The sequence below is a fragment of the Argentina anserina genome, chromosome 6, assembly GCF_933775445.1.
Source record: "Argentina anserina chromosome 6, drPotAnse1.1, whole genome shotgun sequence".
Classification (NCBI taxonomy): Eukaryota; Viridiplantae; Streptophyta; class Magnoliopsida; order Rosales; family Rosaceae; genus Argentina; species Argentina anserina.
The window spans coordinates 35,221,917-35,236,897 of NC_065877.1; the positions used below are offsets into that span (position 1 = coordinate 35,221,917).

The 14,981-nt window shown below is 40.4% G+C and overlaps 3 protein-coding genes across 5 annotated transcripts; all 3 read left to right on the forward strand.

Annotated features, from left to right (window-relative positions):
• Positions 1–459: 459 nt before the first annotated feature.
• LOC126797419 (disease resistance protein RPV1-like) lies at positions 460–2,452 on the forward strand. Its single transcript, XM_050524053.1, has 5 exons — positions 460–968; positions 1,199–1,754; positions 1,845–1,922; positions 1,999–2,064; positions 2,153–2,452. The coding sequence occupies exons 1-5, from the start codon at positions 460–462 to the stop codon at positions 2,450–2,452; spliced, it is 1,509 nt and encodes a 502-aa protein (XP_050380010.1).
• A 343-nt stretch (positions 2,453–2,795) lies between these two features.
• On the forward strand, positions 2,796–5,101 carry LOC126798723 (pentatricopeptide repeat-containing protein At5g39980, chloroplastic). Its single transcript, XM_050525764.1, has one exon. The coding sequence runs from the start codon at positions 2,948–2,950 to the stop codon at positions 4,916–4,918; it is 1,971 nt and encodes a 656-aa protein (XP_050381721.1). The 5' UTR covers positions 2,796–2,947; the 3' UTR covers positions 4,919–5,101.
• Positions 5,102–7,425: 2,324 nt separating this feature from the next.
• LOC126798732 (beta-glucuronosyltransferase GlcAT14B) lies at positions 7,426–11,188 on the forward strand. 3 transcript variants are annotated; one of them, XR_007672563.1, is made up of 5 exons: positions 7,426–8,131; positions 8,216–8,291; positions 8,396–8,511; positions 9,743–10,491; positions 10,846–11,188. XR_007672563.1 is itself a non-coding variant. In XM_050525773.1 (4 exons), exons 1-4 carry the CDS (start codon positions 7,540–7,542, stop codon positions 10,255–10,257), a joined length of 1,299 nt encoding a protein of 432 aa, XP_050381730.1. In that variant the 5' UTR covers positions 7,426–7,539; the 3' UTR covers positions 10,258–10,789. The 3 variants fall into 3 exon arrangements, 1 of the variants encoding a protein (XP_050381730.1); XR_007672562.1 differs by having other exon boundaries at positions 10,899–11,188; XM_050525773.1 differs by lacking the exon at positions 10,846–11,188 and having other exon boundaries at positions 9,743–10,789.
• The last annotated feature ends 3,793 nt before the right edge of the window (positions 11,189–14,981 follow it).

Here is a 14,981-nt window from a genome sequence, read left to right on the forward strand (position 1 = left end):
GATACTACAACCAATTTCAACCAGCATCGACAATTGGTAATTCTCAAATCCAAAAAAATTCGTAAGCGGTAGACAAATAAATGATGAAAAAGGGGAGGAGGAGGAGGTGGTGAAGGCATAACTGATACCACTTACACTAAATTATTCGATTAATTCAAGAAACATTGAGGACGCGGGAAAATGGGACTAAACTATTCCCTAGTCCATACAGTCTACGCGTGACCAATTTTATATACTTTTTGTTTTTGTGTTCTATACCCAAAAAAGTAAAACGACGACCAACAAAGAATTGCGGATGATGAACTGATCGCCAGAGCAATAATGATATTTCAATATAAAAACCCATCTGTCCAACTCAGTCGATGGGAAAATGCAAGGAGAATCAAGGAAGAACATCCGGTATATGATAATATGAATATCCGTGTAAGTGTGTAACCGTGTTTAAACAGTACACGGAAAATGTCAACTGTAACAGCATCGTCGTTTTCCTTCTATTCGTCAGCAACAAGGCGCAGGCACGACGTGTTCTTAAGCTTCAGAGGCCCAGACACCCGCGACAACGTCACAAAGGACCTCCACATAGCCCTAGTCGACGCCGGAGTTCCCACATTCAAAGACGATGTCAATCTTCAAAAGGGGAGTGAGATCTCTTCTGATCTGCTCAAGGCCATACAGATGTCAAGAATCGCCATCATTGTGTTTTCCAAAACCTACGCGAGCTCCAGGTGGTGTCTGGATGAGTTGGTCAAGATTGTAGAGTGCAACAGGGAAGCGGGTCAGATCATTATGCCCATTTTCTGCGATGTGGATCCTTCTGATGTGCAGCAGCAGATGGGTACATTTTCAGCGGCACTTGATGTGCATGAAAGGAAAGGCAGAACAAAAGACAAGCTGGAGGCTTGGAGGACTTCGTTGACTGAAGCTGCTAGTCAGCCTTATGGTTTTGACATGCAGGATGCTGCTACTTGGTACTTTTACACTCTCTCTCTCTTTCTTTCTTAGTCAACTAAACTGTTTCAACAACAAAGAGAGACTAAAACTAAGCACTGCAAATTGTCAATTAGCTATTTATGGCCAACCAATGCAACTAGGATCGAGTTTGATCTGTGCGAGGAGATTTATGCACTTAATGCTTAATTGCTTATATCATACTTTGATTAATTATAATCGTTTTTGTGGCGTTCACCATGGTCCACAGGCTTCAATCGAAGTTCATAAAGGAAATTGTGAAGCATGTTATGAGTAGATATCAAGAAGCGCACTTGAGTGTTACCATTTTTCCACCGAGATTGGATGCTGGTATAGAATACATGAATTCTTTGTTAGGTGTAATATCAGATGACATTCTCATTATAGGCATCTGTGGAATTGAAAGAACTGATTTGGCACAAGATGCATATGACCAGAATTTCCATAGGTTTGAAGGCAGCAGTTTTATAAGAGATGTGAACAAGATGGCAGAACAACTGAATGGACTAGTTGCATTGCAAAAGCGGCTCCTTTCAGATATCCTGGGGGTAGACAATGTAGAAACAAGTGATGTCAAGGAAGGGACTGAGTTGATTAGAGATGTAGCTAGCAGAAAAAGAATGCTTATCATTCTTGATAATGTGAATAAACTAGACCAGTTAAATGCGCTTGCTAGGAGCCGGGAATGGTTTGGTTCAGGAAGCAGAATAGTGATAACTACTGGAGATCCTCAGCTGCTTAGTGTACTTGAAGTCGATAATGTAAATGGTAAACAAGGCATAGAGGTAAACAACTTTGTGATACATCAGCAGCTACACTTGCCCTTTGAGCTATTACTAAATAGTATGTGTCTATGTGAATAATGTGATATGCAGGTTATTGAAACGCAGTTTCCGCAGAACCTTCAGATGATTAGAGACCTGGAGGAGCCTATCAAAATGTCATATGTTCAGGTAGGCAATATATATTCTACTGAATTATATTTACAAATTTGTAAGCTCTTAATGACTTTGCTGGCATGGTCTGCAGGCTCATGATACAGAAAGTGATCTTATTGCTGAAATAGAAGCAATACAGAGGATAAACAACAATCAGGTATGGATTTTTCCCACAGCTATGAAGTCTTTATATAGCTTGAAAGTACTAAATAGGACACACTGTGACTTCCCTTGTTTCTTTATAGGCGCAACTTATAGCAGAGTTGCAGAAAAATCCAACCTCAAGTTTCCCCTTGTATGCATTTGACTCAACAACAGATCTCCTACTCGATGGAGAAGGACCAACAAAAAATCAAGGATCTGACAATTGCAGAACCCTGCTCAGTATTTATCCTGAAAATGAGATGATAATTGGGGATGCGACCCTTAATGATCAGCTAAAGGCAAAGATGCAGTTTCTGAATGTTGCACTCAAGGATTTTAATATGGCAGCAAGCACTGAATCATCCAGCAAGCCATTAGGGAAAAAGCCCAAACGTTTGTGATAAGAGCTTTGCATATGTAATTCCATGAACGCAAATTGGCCTGCAAGACCAGCCATGCTTCATCTTCCTCAATTGTTATATACTTTAACTGCATACATTAAACAAAGGTGAATGCAGTTCACATTCTCTGTGAGCTTCATTCCTATAAGTCCTCTGCCTAGCTACAGATGAGGTATACAGTCTCATTTTTCATCGTCACTTTTCCTGGCGCAAGTAGGAGAGTCACTATGCCCACCAACAGGCGCAAAAATCCACCTTTGCTGTCCAGAACCCGCAGGCTCAATAATAGATCAAACAATATAGATGAATAAATGAAATATGCTTACAAGATTGTGGAGGCAAATGCTCTTCTTCTTCTTCCTCCTAACCAGAACAGACAAACCCCCTGAAAGAGCAATAGTCAACAACAGAGCCAAGAAATAGACCACTGAATTGCTTACTCTATCTATTACCAAAATTCTCAATCTTTCAGACTCCAAATACTACTCTAATCAAATGTGTACATTCTCACTATCCGCAACTTCAATCCAACTGCCTCCATGCTTCTCCTCTTCTTCCTTCTCATTTCCATCTCTACCCCTCCCCAAACCCCACAATTCCCCCCGCCTCCCCTCCCCCGTCTTCTCCTCCGCCTCCAAAGACGTCTGGCGCAACCCCAAAACCACCACCCCCTCTTCCTCCTCCTCTCCCCGCCGCCACCGCCGCAATCTCCAAGGCACCGCCTTCCTCGACCACAGCGTCGACATGGACGACCTCGCCGCCGCCATCCGCGCCACCTCCAACGAGCACGACCTCCACGCCCTCCTCTCCCCCTACAACTCCCGCAGCCTCTCCATCCGCTTCGTGGTCTCCCTCCTCAGCCGCGAGCCCGACTGGCGCCGCTCCCTCGCCGTCCTCGACTGGATCCACGACGTCGCCCTCTACTCCCCCTCCGTCTTCGCCTACAACGTCGCCCTCCGCAACGTCCTGTTCGACGAAATGCGCCACCGCACTCTCTCCCCCGACCGGTACACCTACTCCACTCTCATCACCGCCTTCGGCAAGGCCGGCCTCTTCGACGCCGCGCTCTCCTGGCTGCAGAAGATGGAGGAGGACCGCGTCTCCGGCGACCTCGTCCTCTACAGCAACCTCATTGAGCTCTCCAGGAAGCTCTGTGACTACACCAAGGCGATTGCGATTTTTACTAGGCTGAAGAGGATGGGGATCATGCCTGACTTGGTGGCGTATAACTCGATGATCAATGTGTTTGGGAAGGCGAAATTGTTCAGGGAGGCGAGGGGCTTGATCAGGGAGATGAGGGCCGTGGGGGTTGCGCCGGATACTGTGAGCTACTCGACGCTGCTGACAATGTACATTGAGAATGAGAAGTTTGTGGAGGCGTTGGTGGTGTTTTCGGAGATGAAGGAGGTGAAATGTGAGCTTGATCTGACGACGTGCAATATTATGATTGATGTGTATGGGCAGCTGGATATGGCGAAGGAGGCTGATAGGTTGTTTTGGAGCATGAGGAAGGTGGTGATTGAGCCGAATGTTGTGAGTTATAATACTCTTTTGAGGGTTTATGGCGACGCTGAGCTTTTCGGGGAGGCTATTCATTTGTTTAGGATGATGCAGAGGATGGACGTGGAGCAGAATGTTGTTACGTATAATACGATGATTAGGATATATGGGAAGTCGCTGGAGCATGAGAAGGCTACGAATCTTGTGCAGGAAATGCAGAAGAGGGGGATTCAACCGAATGCCATTACATACTCGACGATTATTTCTATATGGGGTAAAGCTGGGAAATTGGACAGGGCAGCAATGCTGTTTCAAAAGCTGAGGACCTCAGGGGTTGAGATTGATCAGGTTCTTTATCAGACAATGATTGTATCGTATGAGAGAGTTGGTTTGGTTGCTCATGCTAAGCGCTTGCTTCATGAGCTCAAGCGCCCAGACAATATCCCTAGGGAGACTGCAATTACGATTCTTGCTGGTGCTGGCCGCATAGATGAGGCTACATGGGTTTTCCGTCAGGCCTTTGAGGCTGGGGAGGTGAAGGACATATCTGTGTTTGGTTGTATGATTGAGCTTTATTCAAGAAACCGGAAGTATGCAAATTGCATTGAAGTGTTTGAGAATATGCGAGTGGCTGGATACTTTCCTGCTTCCCATGTGATTGGTCTAGTTCTCAACGCTTATGGAAAGTTACGTGAGTTTGAGAAGGCCGATGCTGTGTATAGGGAAATGCAGGAAGAAGGGTGTGTTTTCTCTGACGAAATTCACTTCCAAATGCTCAGTCTTTATGGTGCAAGAAAGGACTTTAAGACGGTAGAGGCAATGTTTGAGAGGCTGGTCTCTGATCCCAACATCAACAAAAAGGAGTTGCATCTTGTTGTTCCTGGCATCTATGAAAGGTCAAACAAACTTAATGATTCATACCGGATCATGAACAGGATGAATGAAAGTCGAGTTTTGAAATCATGAACCTACACAGATGTCCACATCCTCTGTTCTAAATTCTTCAAGATTACTGTAGATACAATGTTCGAAGATGTTGTACTGACTGTATATTCCCTTAGATAGTGAATACCAGTTTTCACATTTTGGACATGGATGTCTGTGCTATCTTTATACAACAGAAACACAAGGTTTTCTCCCCAGTTCAGCACTAAAGAACACTGTTAGTTGGATACTTTTCTTCTGTTAAATTGTATATATATCACAACAGTTATGCTAATTGATCAGGGAAGTGAACAAAAGCATGGACTCAACTCACTCATGCTTTTGCCTTTTATGAAGGAGCCTGGCCTAAATACGCTCATTTGACACTTCTCATTGCTGCTGAGAGGCAAAGGAAACCAGATGGAACCAGTCAGTTATCCTGAACTTTATATCGCTTTCTGTTTGCTTTGAGATCTGTCTTCTCCTAAATGTTAGCTGCATACAATTTTTTTTTCTCAAGGGGTAAATTGCTGTATGGGTTTGACTCTAGAATCTTGCTTTTGCCTGTAAGCCTTCAAGAAGAGATTGAATCATCCTTTACAGAATCACCTTTGTGGGAATGCAGTGAAACATATGAAAGAATCTCTATGACTTTATCTATGTCCTGCATCCCTGATTCTAACCATGGGAGTTTCATGTAGGTCAATTATTTCCTTCTAGTAATCTTTCTGCACATACACACTTTCGATTAAGTCACTCAATTTATTCTTTTGTTGTTTGTAACTTCTGAGTTCTAACTTCTAAGGATGATACCTTGCTTGAACTCATTTGGCCCCAATATCGCATTTTCCTCGCATCATCTACCCTCAATTTCTGCACAACCAAGATTATTATCCTTCATATTTCATCTCTGGCTAGCTCTATAACATCTACTTTTCTTAGTTATTATTCATCGATCGATGGCGTATCTGAGATATTGTAACCCACAAGTCTAGGTCTTAAAAAGAGCTTATGCACGCCTACCTTCACGGTGGTGCATGGTCATCCAACTTTCCTTTAGCTGATGCAACTACCTGTTGTTAAACCGTTGGAAAATATTAATTATTAGGTAGCTGCTAATCTGATTCTTCTGGTCTCAAAAGTCGACGGAGGTCGACGTCAATTTGGCCGTGAAATGTGAGTTCTGATCACATGGTTGCTAAATAAAGACGTGAAATTTAGTGCCGGGTGCTGACCGTAACGAGGTCATTATCAGCATGCTAAATGCTTCTTCTTCCTTTCTTAATCATTGTAGATGTGAAAGTGTCCTTTTGAATCTTCTTTGTGGTTGGCCAGTCGCGTCAACTAATTAGTAAAAACGTTCTTTGCTTCAACATTATGAAGATCATCTGACTCATAGACATCAATTTGCTTTATCTTATTTTGCGGATTCTAAAATAATCACGTACTATAATCCATTAGAAAATTTGCTAATTTCTTAAATTAAGCCGTCGTTTTGAATTCAAATGCTTATTACAAAATAATTTATGTTGTCAACTCAGGACTGGTCGGCTGGAATGTGATTATTTATGCCGAGGAAAATGTAATGATTATGATTAGTAAGAACTCAAAGTTCACACTTGGACACAATATGATTTGATGCATAAATTGTACTTCTGTATCTATATACAATCCGATTAAGGTCCGTATCAATAATAATCAAGGGCCAGGGATAAGAGAGCTTCTCAAGCAGGCAATATTGCAATGTACTACTTGAAGCATTCTTGGTTAACTAATCTTATTACAAAAGATTTCCTCCATTAATATTTAATCCAAACATTAAAGAAAGTTTTACATTGTGTGTCCTGTAATAGTATACTGGTATGGTTGAAACTATTCAAAATTTGAATAACTACAGTTTCTTTTTGCATTCCCTGCCAAAATTAAAATAAAAACCCTAATTAATCTCAACAAAAAAATTACAGAAAAAAAACACCGAAAAAGAGTACCGTAAAATCTAAAAGACCTAAGTCGGCATAAATGAAAGTAATTTCATTGTTAATTTAAAAATGAGAAGTGAACAATTTCCCGTTTAATTAAAATTACAAGAAACAAACATGCATGCTTCTTTTTCAAGACTTTACTTTGGCGAATTGAAACAAGGCTTTAACTCTAAATTTCATCCTGAAATTATGCTAGAAATAAAACTTTAACGTCAATTATGCTCAAATTTGTAGTCTTCTTGCTCCTCCAAAAATCCCAAAAAGACTCTACTTTTAATTCTTACCCTACTCTCACGGCGAGTCTCGTTCCCTAAAACGTTGTACTCAAAATCCCTTGACCCTTCTTCTGTACATTACGTACAAACCCACTTAACCAATCCAAACCTCTCAATTATTACACATAAAAAAGTAATTAAGGGACTAATTAAGTCTTAAAACCCCCGCTATAAATACCCTTTTGACCTTTTCAGTTCATTACCCAACTCAGTAACTCAAAATTCAACTGAATAATAACACCCAAGCACAAAGCAAAGGTCTTCTTCACTTCTTTAATCAACTCCCCACCCACCAAGATTCAATCTTTCACCATCCTCCTCCAAAACACGAACCAACCCATTTCAGATTTGCGCCCTCCGACCAAAACCCAGAACCCGGAAACTCCGATTCGGAGCTCCGATAATAATGAAGAAGCTGAAAAGCTACTACATGCATCTGAGGCAGCAGCAGCAGCAGAAGACCATGGAGCTCAAATGGATCTTCCCGCTTGCGATTGGCTCCATCGTCTCTCTCTTCCTTCTTTTTCTCGCCACGCTATCCTCACCCGACGGTTCACCCTTGCTTCCGTTCTACCGCTACTCCATCTCCCTATCCAGGTCCGTCTTCATCGAATCCAAGCTCCACCCCCTCCCCATTTCAACGCTCCCTCCTCCGCCGCGCTTCGCTTACTTCATCTCCGGCTCTAACGGCAACGGCAACATGCTCAAACGGACGTTACAGGCGCTCTACCACCCCCACAACCAGTACGTCGTCCACTTGGACTTGGAGTCGCCGCCGGAGGAGCGGTTGGATCTGCAGAATTACGTTTCTGCCCACCCGGTGTTTACCAGGTTTGGGAACGTCAGGATGATCACCAAGGCTAATTTGGTCACTTACCGCGGCCCGACTATGGTGGCCAACACGCTCCACGCGGCGGCGATTTTGCTCAAGGAAGGCGGCGATTGGGATTGGTTTATCAACCTCAGTGCTTCGGATTATCCACTTGTCACTCAGGACGGTGAGTCAACTGCGGCATTGACTTGTCCTTGAATTATGGGGTTTTTGCTATGTTTATTTGATTGGTTTGTTCTTACTTTGCTAGATCTGCTGCACACATTTTCGTACCTGCCGCGGGATCTTAATTTCATTGATCATACTAGCAACATTGGATGGAAAGAGTGCGTGTATAATTTTGCTGTTTTGTTCAAAGTATCCATATTTGTTTGGTCAAGTGATGACGGAAATTTTTACTCATTGGTTTTGTAACGCTGTGTGATTATAGGTTCCAAAGGGCCAAACCCCTAATTGTGGATCCTGGGTTGTATATGACAAAGAAGGAAGACGTGTTTTGGGTTACACAGCGCCGGAGTGTGCCAACTGCTTTCAAGCTTTTTACAGGTATAAACTTTCAAGCTTTTTACAGGTATAAACTTGTTGATTTATGTCCATATATTTGTCAGATAAATTGTCTTTTATTGGGTAGCTGATGATACATATAATGACTAGATTTGGGCACATCATAGGAAAGTTAGGGTCTTTTTGCTGCATACTTCTAATGCAATGAAAATCATTGTCCTTTTCTGGTTGGAGTTTTTTGGGGAATAAATTTGGTTAGTATATAGAATTAAGAATTGGTTTTAATTGGAACACCTTTGACATTACTGATTATTGGTGGCTGGTGTTCAAATGCAATGCACGATGACGATGAGATTTCATCGAATTAGGGCAGCCCTTGTTCTTGGATGATGAATCAAATGAAATGTCTATAAAAACATCATATGGATTAGTCGTTGCAACTTTTATTTATAATGGTGCAATTGTGGTAAACCTTTTAGCTTTGCAGTCTGAGTTCAACTTTGTTGGCTACTTAAGCTAGCAGGATATAGGATTACTAGAAGGATAATTTAAAGATGAACTCTTTGTTACCTTCTTAGTGAGCAAATAGGTTTGTCATTTAGAACATAATATCATTTGGAATTTGAGCAGTTGAGCACTCATTAGAAGGATTTTAAGTTTTACTTTGCTGTTTATAATTTTTAACAGGCACCTGAATCTGCACCCTGTTACAGCCCTCGTTCTATATGAGTCATAAAAGTTAGCTTATTACAGTGATAAAAATTGTTGGAAACAGTACTCCATTACATAGTTTGAATCTATCTTGCTTAATTATATGATTTCAGCCCGTGACCATGATGTGCTTGTTCTTTCACCACCCATGATATGCACTTGGTATTTTTGTATCCCCTAGAACCAGGATCCTGTCAGTATGCCTGCCTGTTTCTGAAAGCATTTGAATAACTTGAGAATAAATCTATAAAAGCATTGTATTCTACAGGTTCTCAGAAAAATTGATCTTCTTATTCTGCTTTAAAAGTTCACCAAACCACTCAGTCTAAGTTCCTTTTAGCTTCATATAACATCTCTGAGCTTTTCCTTTGAAAGTTTTGGACATTTGAAAACGTGTTTAACCTAAATCTGCAGTGTCAAAGTCAGTTCACCGCTTGTCGCTCCTTTCCAACTGGCCTTGAAAAATATTCACAGTTCTCCAATTGAAAACATTTAATGTTTTTTTTTCTCAATATATTCTGTTGCTATGATTGTTATTTTAAACAACAATTTTCCCTCACAGGTTCTGCTTGGATGGCACTTTCAAAGCCTTTTATTGATTACTGTATATGGGGATGGGACAACCTACCTCGAACTGTTCTCATGTATTATACAAACTTTATATCATCCCCAGAAGGATACTTTCACACTGTCATCTGTAATGCACAAGAGTTCCGCAATACAACTGTGAATACTGACCTACATTTCATAGCATGGGACAATCCTCCCAAGCAACATCCTCACCACCTGAACCTTGGAGATATGCAAAGGATGATTGGGAGCAATGCTCCATTTGCAAGAAAGTTTCGGAAAGACGATCCCGTGCTTGACAAAATCGATTCTGAGCTGTTGTTTAAAGGTCCAGGCATGTTTGTTCCTGGTGGTTGGTGCACAGGAAAAAGGGTAAATGGGTCTGATCCATGCTCTGCTATTGGTGATACCACAGTTCTCAGGCCTAGTCCTGGAGCAAAAAGGCTAGAACTTTTGATAAGCAAGCTAATGTCAAATGAAAATTTCCGACCAAAACAGTGCAAATGACAAGAAATTAAAACTGTTGTTAAACCGATCCCAGGTTCTATTTCTGTTCGTTAATACTTTATAATGGAATACAGCATCTTCAGGGAAATGATATTTGTAGCTGGAGGAGGCTCAAAGTATGCACATACCTAATGACATGGTAGCTCAAAGGATGCACTTCGGATTTACAGAGCCAAGAATGTGGTGGAATTGTATCAATTACTGAGCTAGATTGCCTCCTGCTGTGATGATATGGTATGCACCACTTAGATGGTTTGTAGGTTACCATTTCCCTTTACATTTTTTTTTCTTTTGTCCTTTGAAAGGCTGATACTGTAATTCACTTGGTCTAGTAGTAAATTGCTTTTCGAGGCTAATGCTGTGGTGTAAGAACAACTAGGAAATGTATAGTTCAAAGAGGAAATTCAAAAAAAAAAAATTTGTCTGATTCGGACCGTCACTTTGTGCTTCCATATGATGGAAATTTCAAATCTTTCAGTATAACAGCACTGATTGTTGCAATGCTAGCTAGCTGTGATGGTTTACATGTATTTCAAGACAGACTCGTTATTTTTTCTTTTGCTTTTCTTTGGCTTTGTTTTGAATCAGGCCCCATCACCCTTGAAACAGGCGAAGAACTAATGCCAAAGTCTGTCATGCAGATGATGATAAAGCATCGAGCTCTCTGGCTAAAGCAATAGTATCACATCGATCAGGCGTGAGTGTGTGTTTTCCGAAGTCATCCAATCAGTTCGCGCATCCATTCCATCAGTACATGCATATCCCAGTATGTACTGTGCAACGCGTGCTTCATTCTACTGCATGGTATCCATTTCAAGTTAGAACCAGAACTCCAGTCTCTGATTCACAAAAACTGAACTAGAGTATATCCGTTAGTCTATATGCATTTATGAATTAAGGGCAACCGCCCTTGTCTCTACCTTGCACAATGCACCGATGAAAGTCTTTGTCTGCCGATTTACTGTCATCATACTTCAAATTTGAACCGTAACCTGGTACTTACGTGAATCGTAAAATGGGAAATGTAAATATCACTCCCTAAGAAATATAAATGCACCGAATAATTGCCAACGTTATAAATTTCATTAGTGCCTCCATCAATCATCATATCAATTAATTACGTCATGGGGACCATATTGGGACACCCATTGATGATTGATGTACCTCACCATATGTTCCTTCTATGGGAAATTAAAGGAACATAGAAGAAATTGAAACAGGAATTGAAAGGAAATCTTAGACAAGTTTGATATTCATTGGATACCTTTCTTCCTACAATAGAAGCTGGTTATATAGCTCAAGGTCTAAACATACCCTAGAGACCCGACACTAAGAGAACCCGACCCGGGTCCAGCTATCACACAACTGTAAGGCCTAAAATAGGTAAACATTAGTAATTACTAGTAAAAGGGTCCTAACACTTCCCCTCTGTTTTTTGCTCGCAATAAGCTTATGGAGATTGGAAAATATGTTCTATCACTTCTTTAAGTATGAGCTTCTCTTGTTGCAATGACCTATCTATCATTAATTCTATCTATATCATAAAAGACAAACAGCAAGATAGTACTATGGCTGAGCTAGCTCCATTAATTTGTCACGTACTGTATCGATCTTGAAATCTTTTTGAAATTAAATTTGAAGTCCCCCAACCCCTACTCTAGCTTCTTTGGCCTATATCGATCTTCCACAAACTCTCCAATCTCATGTACTAACGGTATATATGCCTATATGGCTACATGAGTTGTATGCAAAAACACAGAAAAGCCCGGACAAAGTTATAACACTATACCAGGTCCGGCATCAATGTATGCATCATCATCTCGATCGTTTCCTGAAAAAATCTGTTAATCATGATTACCAAGTTAATATATAGGGATAGAAAACTTACATAAGTACACGCACTTGTTCTAAATAATAACATATTAATCCCCCGAGCTGGCATTAGAATATATAGAGAATGGCCGGCTACCTCAGGGAGAAATTATTGTAACTAATTTTAATATAGCTGCATTATCTTAATATATACAGTAATAACGTACAGTTTAAAGACTAAATTAATCTCGTACCTGAAAATATGTGAACAGAGAAGAGCCTTTCGAGTTCCGGTCGATCATCGCCCTCTAGTCACCTGGGCTTTAACATGAATGCGAAGTTTGATAAACTGCCGATCGATCCCATGGCCACCTTAGAAAACGAAATTCAATTACTTTTTGAAGGATAATTGAATGATTGAATTTCGTTGTCTAAGATTAAGGTGCTTTGAAAAGAAATAATCCTAAACTACTCGCAGCAAACAACTCGATCAGAGACCGGAAGTTGTACTTACCTCGCTCTTTCATAAGCTATGTCTGAACAGGAGAGGTTAGCTTTGGATCGCTTGCTTCTCCGGCCTTCTGCATGAAATCTGAATCGAACTGAGGCCGGGGCTTCAGTCGAAGAGAGATGAAGCTCACTGCATGAAGCCATGAATATATAGTAGCTGTAAACATCATTTACAATCAGTAATCTTCATGGCTCATGCATTTGGCGCCATCTCTCTTACGACAGAAGTCCCTACGCGTCGATCTCTCCCTATCGCTCTCTCTTCAACTTTTGTTAATCTCTATGTAATGATATTCCTCATATAAGTTATCCTTCATCAGAATGATTCGCACCACATAACCGCATGATAGTCCAATTTATAGGCACTGAAGACCACCATGGTAACATTTTTATCCCACTTTCCATCTATATATTTTAGTATTTAACTTCACTAATACTAGACTTGGTAAGCCAACAAACTAAAGCCTCATGGATAATGCACATGGAATGCGACTACTAAGAATATATACTAATACTAGACTACTAGCTATCTAAATATATCGATTCTATATATGTCATCACAGAATTCATCTTATAAATATATATTTGCTAACCTACCTCATAGATTCTTGGTGATATGTTCAACAAAAATGTCAACGCGAAACAGCTATAAGATTAGAGAAAATCCACCGGATTCAACAAGTTACTGTTATGTTCACTTAATATATACCAAATGGATGATGATACATTGATCCATATATGTTGATCGAATTAGTATTAACAATCAGATACGAGTTTGTGGAAACAGGTGAAACCGTGAAACATAATGACAGGCTTACATATACATCTTGTTTTCAAATTAATCATAAATTGGTATACACGGGTAATTGAAGTTTCCTCTTTCAATTTATAGCCGAAGTCATTCAAGTCAATAACGTAACATTAACACATGATACAGAAGAGTCCGGATACGAAAATGAGTTTGCATGTACCTTATTTGAGGCTTCAACAGTTTAACCAGTACGTGTATATGAATACCACAATCATAAAGTGATGATGATCGACAATTACTGTATATTGCTCACCAATGCAGTACTTAGAAGAAGTTTCAGGGCGTCTTGTCGTACAGCGATGGCACTACTTACCTGCTGCCTTGGATTTGTCTGGTAATAATCTCCGGTTGCCTGTAGGAGCTAGTCACGCAGTGCCATCCCTCCTGCGACAAGATTCCCTCAACTTCCGAGTAAGCCTCGTTAAGATTATTTCCTCATTCCATTCTACGAACCTTTATATATAACCTCTGAATTGATTAGGAATCTTTCTAGCTCCTTAGCTTCTAGTGCGCTTTAGCTTAGCTATTTGGCTTGTGTGAAACTTATGATCAAGTGGCAAGTGCGAACACATCACACATGGACATGAATCGATTAAATCAGAGGTAATTGGGTACTCCATCACCTCCATGCATGACTTTTGACTAGCTCAATTACTCATTAATTAACCATAACTAGAGAAAAGTTAATCGGTCAATTCATGCTATTCTCAGTTCTCTTCATTGATCACTTTCCTAGCTATAAGTTCCTCGTATTCTCTCATTCAGACCTACTTATATATAAGCCAAAAATATATATTGTCTTCCCAAATACTTGATCTTAATTTAAAGGTGTATAAATATCGACAGTCAGCGAGTATCTATTTGAACTTCTATTAGCTAATACATACTTACTATATCCAGGCTAGGCATGCACGAGTCCTTGAAGATTGACCCCCTCAACTGTGAACCAGTTCACACTGTTGAAAGTTGAAACTTGGACAGCAAAGCTAGGTTACTTATGCATTTGCTAACATGGAGATCGAAAGAAATTAGGCCGGGTTTGTATATGCCTCAGGGCGTACAGTTATATGAATTGCTAACTGCTTCAATCCTGTTATATGCATGCCTAGCCGAGAAGTCGCAATTCACCTTGCCCCTTTCATATATAGGGGTTTAAGAGATGGCTCTTAATTGGATCGGTTTTTCTTTGGTTCCAGCTGCATATATGGATAACAGAATATGAATCGAATCGAGGGGCTTCCGTCGAAGAGAGATGAAGCCCTCTGCATTCTATATATTGACACAAAATGCATATGGCGCCATCTCTCCTGCGACAGAAGTCCCTACTCATCGATCGATCTCAATCTTAATTAGTAATTAATTGCTACTACTACGTACTGTATTTGGAGTACTAATGGTCTTTCATTTCTCTGAAACCCCGAGATATATAGAGATGCTGCTTTATTAGGGTTATATATATATAGGCATTGAAACTCACAGTCTCACAGTAGTACGCACTGTTTTCTTTCTTGATTTTTTTTTTAACGATAGTACGGATTTGATTTGTTTATATTGGGAAATTATCACAAGGAACCAGGGCAAACTCCAAAAT

Bases quoted from the DNA above. Each gene is read 5' to 3' on its own strand.
- LOC126798723 (XM_050525764.1), top strand. From the start codon at position 2,948: ATGTGTACATTCTCACTATCCGCAACTTCAATCCAACTGCCTCCATGC.
- LOC126798732 (XM_050525773.1), top strand. From the start codon at position 7,540: ATGAAGAAGCTGAAAAGCTACTACATGCATCTGAGGCAGCAGCAGCAG. The intron at 8,292-8,395 runs GTGCGTGTATAA...GTGTGATTATAG, and splicing joins AGCAACATTGGATGGAAAGA to GTTCCAAAGGGCCAAACCCC. The intron at 8,512-9,742 runs GTATAAACTTTC...TTTCCCTCACAG, and splicing joins TGCTTTCAAGCTTTTTACAG to GTTCTGCTTGGATGGCACTT.
- LOC126797419 (XM_050524053.1), top strand. From the start codon at position 460: ATGTCAACTGTAACAGCATCGTCGTTTTCCTTCTATTCGTCAGCAACA. The intron at 969-1,198 runs GTACTTTTACAC...CATGGTCCACAG, and splicing joins ATGCAGGATGCTGCTACTTG to GCTTCAATCGAAGTTCATAA. The intron at 1,755-1,844 runs GTAAACAACTTT...TGTGATATGCAG, and splicing joins ATGGTAAACAAGGCATAGAG to GTTATTGAAACGCAGTTTCC.